The sequence below is a fragment of the Amphiura filiformis genome, unplaced genomic scaffold, assembly GCF_039555335.1.
Source record: "Amphiura filiformis unplaced genomic scaffold, Afil_fr2py scaffold_51, whole genome shotgun sequence".
Classification (NCBI taxonomy): Eukaryota; Metazoa; Echinodermata; class Ophiuroidea; order Amphilepidida; family Amphiuridae; genus Amphiura; species Amphiura filiformis.
Window position 1 is genome coordinate 100,026 of NW_027305515.1, and position 12,521 is coordinate 112,546.

Consider the following 12,521-nt stretch of genomic DNA (forward strand, 5'->3'; position numbering starts at 1 on the left):
TTATGACTAGCGACCCTTATGACTAGCGACGTGTAACCCCTCTGATGCCTTTAACATTTAATGACATCAAATTAACTTTCAAATCAGTTATTCCAGACATTGTTGACATCATAATTATAATATGTTAATTTTGGATACCAAACACAGGTGTCCGTACTCGCACCCTTGTTTACATTCCACAGTATTGTACAACCCATCAACTTGATGGTGAAACCAGTACATGTACATTCACTACAACCTCTGGGTAATCTGTATAAACACAACTGCACATTCATATACAACCAAATTAAAAACAACCAACACGCAACGTCTTTTTGATGACAACATGTATACATAATATTTTCCAAGTCCATTGTCGTTTCAAGTTCCAAATTCAAATCCTTATGATAATTAGACTCGCTGAATTTCGAGCGAGTCTCGGCTAACCACCCTCGCAAAAAAAGGCTGAAATAAAAACTCACCGGGCGAAATCAGATTTCACCTCAAACACGTTTCAAATTAAAAGAAAATGTATTATATCGGGCTTAATGAGAAAACCAAAATTGGAGGAAACAATAATTTAAAAAGAGCATTTTGCCATGGTCTCAGATATTGGTGATGATAGCATACAAGTGATAATCTCAATTACAAAGCGAAAAATTCCACCAAAGCTTACGAACAACTTTTAAACATTGTCAACAATTACCATACATTATATATGCAATTTTTACACAACTGACAATATGCAGATGTCACTCACATGACAAAAAGAGTTTATATGTTCCACTCAGTCCATATAATGTTCATTAATAACTGGTAACTCATCTCATATTATAAATGAGATAATAAAACGAAGTGAAGACACTGATTGTCGCTTAAAAGTCAATTTCTTTCAATTTAATATTTAAATACACTAACATACCAGCGATCCAGATGTCTCTTTTGTCCGTGACTCCTCTCAAAAATACAGCATCTTGTCAGTATGATCCATCGAACAAAAACTATAATTATAATCCAGCTTTGGAAAAATTAACACTGCCGGAGTTTAAAATCCTTCCAAATAATCCAAAGTTATTCTGAATCTGATGATGATGATGCTGCTAGCGTGTCTCCGGGACTCATCCGTACCAAGGCTCCGCTCTCGTCCTCGCGCAGGAGAATCGGCGGCACAACATACGGGATAAACGCTCGTCTCTTGGGGTACTTGCTCTTCAATTGCTTCTTGAGTTTCACCAGTATACTCCTTTGCTTTCTGACCGCGAATGTCACATCGTCGGAGATATAGATATTGAAGTTACCCGGCCTTCCCTCCATACGAAAAGGGTTGTCTTTCAGGGCTAGAGGGGCTTCTTTCAGCGTTGTTAGTCTATCCCTGTATCTCAGAAACTTCACCGTCACTGGTCGAATACGGCCCATTCTGGGGGGGACCTGTTGGCGATCTGTGGGCTCTTTCAATTTCCCACTGCCCAGCATCTTCTATTTTCATGTGCTCTACAAGAAATGTACCTTTGACGTCATCTTCTTCTAGTGTGACGTCATAGAAGGTTGTCAACAAGCCATAAACCATCAGAGCCATAACATCCGGCTGAGGACGCAGTTGGTACTGTGAAAGCGCTCCCGGTAAGCGATCAAATTTTAAGTAGTGTTGAAGTCAAAAAATTCTTCTAATTTAAATTATACCACTACGTATGAATTTACAATTTTATATCAAGAATATGTTTGTTTGGTCTTTATTCCTATAGGCACATCCCTTAAAAATTGCCGTGATAGTAGGATGAATCCTCACGTTTTTCAACAGCTACGCATGGTGATTTTGTTCGAGATAGGCCGAGCGAGTCAGGCTAAGCATACAATTTGAGATTTTGAGAGCCTGTCACACTGTTTCTATTCTATGTTTTTACGATTTTCGCATGATCAGTATATGGCTTGCCGTAACCGCCACAACGTGGAGCTGCTAGTAGCTTACTTTTCGCTTCGCGGAGCTAAATTGACCAATCATGTTAGATCTTTTTATTACGCGGAGCCAGTGGATGCATCCTCGTTCCAGAGAGAGAAAACTCTTCCCAAAATTAATGTTTACTATGGGGATTTTAAATGAATCGAATGTAAATAAACCACGACCATTTGTACAGGATCAATACCATTGTTTGATTAGTGTATAGTCAATGTTACCTTGCATGCATGTGTCATGTGTGTGGCGTGTTTGTTTGTTTGTTTGTTTGTTTGTCTACTGTGTCAGGCCAGGATCACTGACACCCACGGTACTGCCCCGGGGGGTCACTCCCATTGTGGCCTGTACACCATCCGCGGTAATGAAAACGCGTAAAAAGGGTCGTTTTTCGTGGGTAGGCACGATACGCGCGTATCGCGTTTAGGTGTCAAAAACATGAAAAATTGGAAAAAAGGGTAGCAAAATTGCAATTGCTAAATACGCGGAAATGAAATTTAGGGTATGAAATTTGATGTTAGGAATGAAATCCCTGTTTAGGGTGTCGTTTTAGCCAAGGGTTAAATCCTTGTTTAGGGTGCTTTTCAAAAGTTGATTATCGCGGATGGTGTACAGGCCACAATAGAGAGATTGCGGAGAGGCGTTCACTGCAAACGCCATACGGGTTACGGATTTCTGCATTTTGCGGTAGAACGTCATAGTCCCGTTCACATCCAAACTAGCCTCCTACACAGCCAGTTTGTGTCGGTCCTAACGCTTGTCGTTCCTAGTATGTTCGTGATAGCCGCATAGAGTCTGAACCAAGACTACGTGTAAACGCAATTGCAATCATGATGGCGCTATGCTGAGACAAATAATCTAAAGGTAATAGGAAGCACCCATTGATTCACCTTGGGTGCATCGAACCAGAGAAGATTATCTTCTTTCATCGAACTACTTTCCTCGGTATTGATATGCAAATACGACTGGCTGTATCTATAATGTTCTAAGCATTCAGTCCAGATTAGCGATATTTGAGTTTTGGAAAATGAGTATAGGCCTATGTTCACACGTGTATGTTATTTGTCTAAATAATCTAAACAGAGTTTGATGTTGGATGCCTTGGAAGTCTTGGTGTATATTATTCGAATAACAAGAAACAAACTCCATTATCATATAAATAATACCCTGTTTACTTTCTAAAGCAAAATGAAAATAAATAATCTAATATGCCTAGTTCGATTACTACCCAGCAAACACCAAAATGTTACAGAAAACGTTAAATGTCGGGTTAAAGGTTATGTGAGGGTCAAGGGCATTAAACGTTTTAATAATATTCAAAAAACCTTTTGTTCAAAACTTGCTGATAAACGTTCTAACACAATAGACACTTAAATATGTTTGCCAAATGATATTTTACTATAGCATTTCGAATTTTGGCTTAAAATGTTGTTGTATTACTTTTTCAGTATAACACGAGTTTTCATGATTTTTATATAAACATACATCGATATGTTATCAAAATGTTTTAACTAAAACCAAAAACACACGCATTATCATGTTTTAAAAACATTTTTGAGTTTACTGAATAGTATCCATAAGCAAAACACTTTGATAGCTGTTTAATGCACAATGAACAAGCAAGGCGAAAAATAGCGTTGCACGAACTTCTGTTCCCCGTCCCAAACAGACAATTATACCGCATTTATGCCGTAACACGACACAATCTTGCCCAAAACGCCTCTTCGCAAGCTGATTTTTGGACGGCATTTTCCACACACAAATGAATAGGCAATTTGCCCGTTCGAATTCGCGTCGAAAAAAATTGAAATTTGTTCACTTCTTCTTGTCTATACGAGATCAAATTTTAACCCCCAAAATGGATTTTATTACATGTCGGACTCTACTTGTTCTATTAGGATACTTTGATTCGCTTCATAACAAGATAAACATAACATTTTTCTGCATTTTATAATGCGTTTTTTGTCATTTTGGAACGTCATTTTTGCTACCAACCGCAACGTAATCGCCTTACGGTAATTCCACGATTGACCAATTCACAATAGATTTCATCCTCTAGAGGGCATAATAACCGATTTTCGACTAGTGTAGCTTGCTGTTCGCGTTCCCGTGTCACGTTTCACGTAAATTTCGCAATCTCTCTAATGGGAGTGACCCCCCGGGCGGTACTGATACTGTCATACTATCACGGTGATCATATTGTTGAATGTTGTTGACTTTAAAATAATCATGATGCAGTCATGTCTACAGTAGAATTCACCACGACCTTTGAAGGACTTAAAACCCATTAAAAGCTATTAAACCAAGATAACACTCAATGAAAACAGCTCAACTATGTTACATCAGATCTTCTCTGGTTAAATACACACTGCACTTCTTGTGTCTGTTTTACCTGTGCAATGAGCAATGAGCTGGTATTATAGTTTCAGTTGGGTGAACGATTATAAAGCGAACGCAAGGTAACAATACTGTGTGGGCTTTTGTTTACGAAATGAGACAATAGTCTGCTTATTGTTAACCAGCGTTCTTGAAAATGAGAAGCATAATGGTTTGCAGACTTAACACGGTTTAGAAATAATATTTTTTGGTGTTATCTGTCGTTTACATATCCTTCCTAAAACACAAAAGTACCAATATTTCCAAACACCTAAATTAGCTAAAATTTAGGACATGTTACAAAACTATTTTTTTCTAGAATTTCAGAGAATACTTTAAATATTGGCCGGTTCTTTTTACACAGTGACGTCAACTAGGCAATGGCCTATACTTCTAACATACACTATTTGTAGAGGTCACGCGTCAATGGTGAGCGCACTGAGTATTGTGTATAGGAAAACGGACAGTAAACTACAGTATGTATGGCCTACTACTAGTATATAAAGTAAATCCGAACTGGTTTGCTGAAGGTCGAATTCCGCAGGCCACACCGCGCAAATTATACAAATTAGCTCCCGGCGATACACTGCAGATCGCAGAACTGTGTGCATGGTTTACCACCACTCTGCCTAGCTATATAGTTATGTACAATACTGTATGAGTTTCTTATGAGTGCATGTCCATCTTAATAATAAGTCGGTTCGTACTTTTCATAAACTACTTTTTGAATCACAACTTTCGTGACCGAGGATATCTTGCAACTACGTGACGCTCGTCTGGCAAATTCTTAATGAATAAATTCGCTTCACGTAATGAGTAAGTCGTACTTGATTGGTCAGTTTTACCTCCGAGTAATGAAAAACTCTAACATGATTGGTCAATTTGGTTCCACGGAGCAAAAAGTCAGCTACGCGTAGCAGCTCCATGTTGTGGCGGTTGCGGCCTACCATATCAGTATCCCATATGATATTTCTATTGCAAGAAAATTTTATCATAAATCACATGTTTTATCTTAAATACACTAACTGGAAATTAAATACACTAATTAGTGAGGACCGGTATTTTGCTGTGGATATGTTTAACTGCAATTTCGCGGTAAAAAATTTGAAATCCTGGGTAAAAATTTTGATCATATTCAACTCTTTGAGAAAATATTTATATAAAGGAATGCATGTAAAATCCAGCTGCAATACAATGTACATTATTGACACACTATCACTCTCTTTATCTACGTCAATAATAGAATATCGATTTCAATCGAATTGAATACATTGCTCAGTTTTGAGTTTGTAGTTGACTACTAAGCGACCTAAGCGATCGATTGCTAGCCAATCAGATAGAACTCCTTTTCTTGCGTTCGGTGAAATAGCAATCGCCCGTCGCTCACCAACGGAGTATTAAATTTATATTTATCGTATAGCACGTCGACACTGTGCAAGTACTTATCATTAGATTTATAAAGTTTATTTCGAAGACTGTTACATATCAAAAATTTAAAAATATCAAATTTTAATAATTTGTTATAAAAATTGTTATTATATCGCAAAAAAAAAAAAAAAAATCAAAATTATTTGTGGCTGGACGCGGCGAATGAGCCGTAAACTCGGCAAACTTCATTTCGAGCTACAGATGAAAATATATGCAAATCTCGTATTTTGGCGAAGTTGAGATTTATGCAGATTTGAAATGTTTAAGCTTTCTTCTAAACACATACAAAGTTTTATTTTAAAGAAATAAGTGGAAATATGAAATAATTTACATTTTCTGAGGCCCATCTGATGAGTGGTCATCATGCTTCCCTAACTTTGAACACGTTTTTCTCGCTTTCGCGTTTTGATTCATGACAACCTATAACAAGACATAACTTCGCTTCTGATTGTCATATTAAGTTCATTGAGGTGTCATTTTAATCCCTGAAACATGCTCTTTGCAAATATGTAAAAGAGTAAAAATGACCAGAGGGGGACTTTACGGCTTATTCGAGGTGTCCAGGCACATTTGATATCAGAAGGACATTCTTCGTATTCATAATGCAATTCGATATGTCTGTGCTCTCATGTCCCACAAAAATACTGTCGAAACGCTCATACCAGAGCCCTTAAGCATTTTTAGAGCATTGTATGTGTACCAGTCACTTGCACCCCCACCCCCCATGTTACCCTCCCTCCGTGGCTCAATTGTTGAACAAGCCTTATTACACTTCCAAGATTAATGATACCCAGAGACGTCACCCAAACGACACACTATCATACACGCTTTTCTTGCCTTTCAAAATGTATTAATTAGTGTTTTATTTCATTTATTTATTTTTGTTTATTTATTTATTTATTTATTTATATATTTATTTATTTATTTATTTATTTATGTATTTATTTATGTATTTATTTATTTATTTATTTATTTATTTATTTATTTATTTATTTATTTATTTATTTATTTATTTATTTATTTATTTATTTATTTATTTATTTATTTTTCAGACAACATAATGAGACCTAAGCGACAATGGGATTTACCACAAGATCCATTGTAAAAGAAGATTTATCAAAAAAATTCCTCGTTATGAATCACATCTTCGCAACCATGAGCTGAGTATTAAGCCTTATTGGTACAGCAATCCAAACTTGAAACCAAAGGCTGGCTGTGTGGGGATATGCATCAAAACGTGTAGAAAAAGGAAACGTGAAGATCGTCATGTATCAAAACTGGTTCCAAGTTCGGTTCCTGGTCATTTGAACACTACAACGGTCCATGAAGGTGACGAAAATAAACTTCACATATGTTTCTACTGTGACAAATCATTCAGGACACTGGGAAACAAAAAACGGCATGAAATGATTCATACAGGAGAAAAATCGCATCGATGTAACTATTGTAATAAATCATTCGCGACATTAAGACACAAGAAAAGCCATGAAATTATTCATACAGGAGAGAAACCTCATACATGTAGATACTGTAACAAATCATTCAGCGATATAAGTAGCAAGAAACGGCATGAAAAGATTCATACTACAGCAGACAAACCTCCCCAATGTCGCTATTGTGACAAATCATTCAGTGACTTGGCAGGCAAGAAACGGCATGAAAAGATACACGCAGGAGAGAAACCTCATCAATGTAGCTATTGTAACAAATCATTCACGACATTGGGAAGTAAGAAACGGCATGAACTGATTCATACAGGAGAGAAACCTCATCAATGTAGCTATTGTAACAAATCATTTAGCCAACTGGGAGACAAGAAACAACATGAAAAGATTCATACAGGAGAGAAACCTCATCGATGTAGCTACTGTAACAAATCATTCAGCATATTGGGTAACAAGAAACGACATGAAAAGATACACACAGCAGAGAAACCTCATCAATGTAGCTATTGTAACAAATCATTCAGCATATTGGGTAACAAGAAACGACATGAAAAGATACACACAGGAGAGAAATCCCATCAATGCAGCTATTGTGACAAATCATTCAGTCAGTCAGGAGAAAAGAAAGTCCATGAAATGATTCACACCGGAGAGAAACCTCATCAATGTAGATACTGTAACAAATCATTCGCAACATTGGGAACCAAGAATAAACATGAACTGATTCACATAGGAGAGAAACCTCATCAATGTAGCTATTGTAATAAATCATTTAGCCAGTCGGGAAACAAGGAACGGCATGAAAAGATACATACAGGAGATAAACCTCATCATTGCAGCTTTTGTGACAAATCATTCAGCGATTTGGGAAACAAGAAACGGCATCAAATGATTCACACTAATGGAAGTTAGATCGGTATGTTTTCTGTGCTACGTTTGCAAGTCTAAAACCTTCATAAAGTGATTTGTCGTCAATTTAAATACAAATTAACACACCCCTTCAATCAAATCATTCATAAGCATTAATGATTCTGAATGGAGAGAATTTCGGCAAATAATATAATAAACATCCAGGGCATTAGTAAACAGGAATCAGCATGAAAAGTTGAAGAGATTCCTACATGAGTGAAACGTACCTCACAAAAGGCACTGTTAGAAAATATCGTTGAAAAACTGCAATTGTTGCCAATATTCCAGAGTTTTTTTGGTTTTTTACAGACTTTTTTGACACAACTTTTCTGGGGTTTCTTTTACAGAATGTCCTCTTTATATATACATTCGTATAATTTTCACAGCATTTTCTGTTATAAAAATAACAGACAATTGTTGGCAACTAAATTCCCGCAATGTTGCAGCTTTTCCCGACATTGTTTCTGGGTGTTTAAGACATTATAATTACGTTTAAACATGTTAACTACAAAGTATAAATTAATGCAACAATTTTCTGCAAATCTGTTGTTTTTGAAAGCATATTTAATAGATGGGCAATTTTGTTCTACGTATAAGGTATATTGCTGATACCGATCAATAGGCAAAAGTGATGCATGTTGGGAAGAATAATTTATATGGTATTAATTTTACGACTTTTATGTATATTTTTAAATACTTTTAAATTCATGTTTGTTGTTTATCTGTGTTGTATCCTGGGCAGCAAGGGAGAACAGTGCTGGTCACTGATTGCATGTCCCAGGTTAAAGAAGAAATAAATAAAAATAAAATAAAGAAAGAAAAGGGGCTCAAATTTGTGACCGGCATGCATCACGTTTACCTATCAATCGAAATCTGCAATATTGTGATACCTCATTCGGCACCATGCAACTTTGTTTTTTCAACGTATACCAATTTAATTTTTTTTTAAAGAAAATTTCAAAATTGACAAAGATTTACATAGATCTTTGTCTAAATACACAATATCACACTGTAATGAGCTCGTTACAAAAGCCGGTGCGAATCGCCCTGAAGGAAGAAATATCACAAATGTGTCACTTTTAAAATGCTCTCTTTTTCCATTCTAATTGGTATACTTGAGGGAATAAAGTCGCATTGTGCCGAATGAGGTGTCAAAATATGCAGAACAAAATTATCCATCTATTGATTACTTTATTTGGTCATTTAGGTTTAGTGTCATTAAGATATTGCTTTTGTTTTAAGTGTATGGATATTTTTGTGTGCAGTATACGTTCAAGTGTTTTTACAGTGTGACCGACAAATATGTTTTTTACCGTATATTACAGCTATTGGGATATCTGGACCGGGATGACCGTGAATTGATGATGTGTGTATTATGTGTTGGGTGGGGGGTGTGCAGGGAGTGTGTATCAACAACCTAGTCTATTGATAATGCAAACTATTGCAGACACTACCTTTATTGTTTTATAAAATATTTTATATTATTGAAAATATCATGGTATTAAAGTCATCACAGAGGTTTTAGATAATTACAATACTCTGTTGTTTTTAAAATTCCATACTATCAAAAATATATGTATATAATTAATATATGTAATTTTATTGTTAAAAGTGATAATTTTTGCATGTGTAAATTTTCGCACGTTGCCTATCTTCGAACTATTTTGCTTGTTTTTAATTAATGATATAAATTCAGTAAACCTTTTGTCCTTCTGTTGCCGCCCTTCTGTTACCAATGCACTGCAAAAACAGGTGTTTAAAAATCGGGGACAGATCGGTGTTCATGGTGTTTAGAAAGTTAAATGTTTAGCATTTTTAAGATGTTTAAAAACATCTTAATGTTCAGATCCTAAAAATACATTTTAAATAATTATACGTTTAGATGTTTAGGATCTAAACATTAAAGTGTTTAATGCTAAACATTTAACTTCCTCCACACTAATCTGGCCCTTTCTAAACACTGTTTTTGCATTGAACCTGTCATTAGACCGACTTTTTGACGAATATATCCTACCCAATAAGACCCCTCCTTTTAAGTCATACTTGATGGCACCTTTTTTAAGGCTCCTCTATCCAATGACTCTCTTTTTTCTAGAATTTCATCATCAAAATGGCGTAAAATAATGCTGAAACTGTAAAAAAATCTTATTTCAGCAACTGTGTATTGCAAATTTGGCAAATATAATTTTAATCAATATTAGAATATTGCTCCATGTTTCCCAAGTTTTCTACTCGCTTACCTTTTTTTACAATTTTGTACTCAATTACCCTTTTTTTTCAAAAAAATTATACCCAATGACACACTTTTTCATTTTCATCTAATGATCCCCTTTTTAACAACAGTAGGTAGTATTCTAGTAATGAAATGTTACATTTGTACGTATTTTTAGTGATTTTAGTGTATTTTTTAGGGTACATTTTTAGCATTTGTAATTGTTTGATTTAACTAATAAAGATATTTGTGGTTCTCAAATTTGAAATGTTGTTTAATGAGTCAAAACGTCTTTCCTTTACCATGGAATTACCCTTATAACATTATATCCAGTATACAGTCCACGCGTAGCGCGCGAAAATTTTGAATGTAAGCCTTGATAACTGTATACCCCCCTATTTTGAGTTGAAACAATTTATGACCCCCTGATTTTGGTATAAAAAATCTATGACCCCTAGTATATTCATGACCCCCTTCTATAGAAACAGTCCCTTTAGTATAGTGCAATGTTGTGCACAAGAAAGAGTTCAGCTCGTCCTTTTGTGATCATAGAGTCCCACAATATGCTAAAAAAAGTTTTTTATACCACCGGCAACTTCTCGCATTATTCACTCATTTAATATCCTCAAATTTATATTTATGTTCTGGCTCGGTCACCCACCTTTGCACAGTATTTTTGTAGGACCTAACAGATCAAACACATCAAATTACATTCTGAATACGAGGAATGTCCTGATATCATCTTTTTATTATTCATGTTATTTGCAATATAATACAAATTTTATGGCAAATTAATTATCAGTCCTCGATATACACTTAATAATTGTCTTACTTAAAGTGTATGTAGCTGGGAGGAAAAGCCGTCCATCATTATGAAAATGTTGACCTAAGTCTGTACTGGCACATCCACACACCCCACACATACACCCCACACGCATCCCACCCCTAATACAGGATCACGCGTTAGGCATAGGCTATGGCCTGCGTATGGTCTCGAATAATCATGATAATGTAGACTTTCCGTATTATAGTACTCCGTACAAAATGTACGGACTGTAAGTATTGGCTTTTGTTTGGATTTGAATCAAATCTAAAAACCAAACAGACAAACAAAACTATGAATCAACTAAACGAAACTAAAAAACAATGGATCGAAATAAACTGATATTACAGATAGGGAAAGTTAGCATTTTCGATACTTTTCACTGGACTACTGCGCAAAGAATAATAAGCGTAAATAAATTAAATTAAACATGGCATTATGAGATACTATGAAGCCGATTTCCATGAAATCCATGAAAATGCTGCAAATACATCAACTTTACTAAAGGGGCTGTGCAACAATTATGAGCCCCCGGGAGGGGTAAAACGGCGCGCCAAACCATGCTTTCCCCACCCTCCCCTCCCCTCTTGGCCTGTCAAAAATATTTGACCCCTGCTTTGCACATGCCACATTTTGTGATCCTTTTGTGAAATAATGAATGATGATTGGGCAAGATTATTGAGCATGATTCTCACAAACTATGATTGCTTATCGATGAGAGGAAGCTTTCATCCAGAATTCTCTAAATTATTGAACATGTTGAGTGTTGGATTATTGAGTATATTGAGTGTTGGATTATTGAGCATGTTGAGTGAAATAGAAAACAGTGGAGCATTTTCCTTTCATGTCACTGCATTTTCATGTTTTCACAAGAAAAAGGTTAGAAAATCTACTATAAAAAGTTGAAAATTAGAATGTATCTCCATACTTTTTCAGACTGTTTGCTACCGTTTCGGGAAGCTCGTGTTCATACAAAAATAGGGATCGTTTCACACAACCAGGTCCGCATGCAATATGAATTGTATTAAATTAGAATGACAAACTATATACATTTCTTTAGGAAAAAACAAATAAACAGAGCAAAAATATGAATAACAGAATTTTATTAATTAAGAGTTGTCATAATATGATAAGTCCTATGTTTGAAAAAGGATGAAGACACACATAATATTTGTCGTCGGGGCTTCTTTTACGTTTATCATGTTTATACCTTCTTCTTTTTAAATCTTTTTTTAAAGAAATGGTTTCTTTTTACCATGTTTACCCCATTCCTTACATATTCCATTTTTGAAAAGATATTTAAAATAATTCTATTAAAATAGACCAGGAAGTGTATTATCAAAGTTATGCGCCTGTCACACTACACCGAATAGGTCTTCCGTACAAGAAACGGGTGGTATT

At 35.5% G+C, this 12,521-nt stretch overlaps 1 protein-coding gene and 2 long non-coding RNA genes across 3 annotated transcripts in view; all 3 read left to right on the top strand.

Moving 5' to 3' along the window:
* Positions 1 to 9,109, top strand: part of LOC140144384 (uncharacterized) — a 76,154-nt gene extending 67,045 nt beyond the window's left edge. Inside the window, exon 2 of the mRNA XM_072166202.1 lies at positions 6,784 to 9,109. Within this exon, the coding sequence (XP_072022303.1) occupies positions 7,138 to 8,088 (951 nt within the window). The 5' untranslated portion in view covers positions 6,784 to 7,137 and the 3' untranslated portion in view covers positions 8,089 to 9,109. The remainder of the gene's footprint in view (positions 1 to 6,783) is intronic.
* Positions 1 to 12,521, top strand: part of LOC140144388 (uncharacterized) — a 112,353-nt gene that overhangs the window by 57,250 nt on the left and 42,582 nt on the right. The window lies entirely within an intron of this gene.
* The window catches only part of LOC140144386 (uncharacterized), a 77,870-nt gene that overhangs the window by 55,356 nt on the left and 9,993 nt on the right, over positions 1 to 12,521 (top strand). The window lies entirely within an intron of this gene.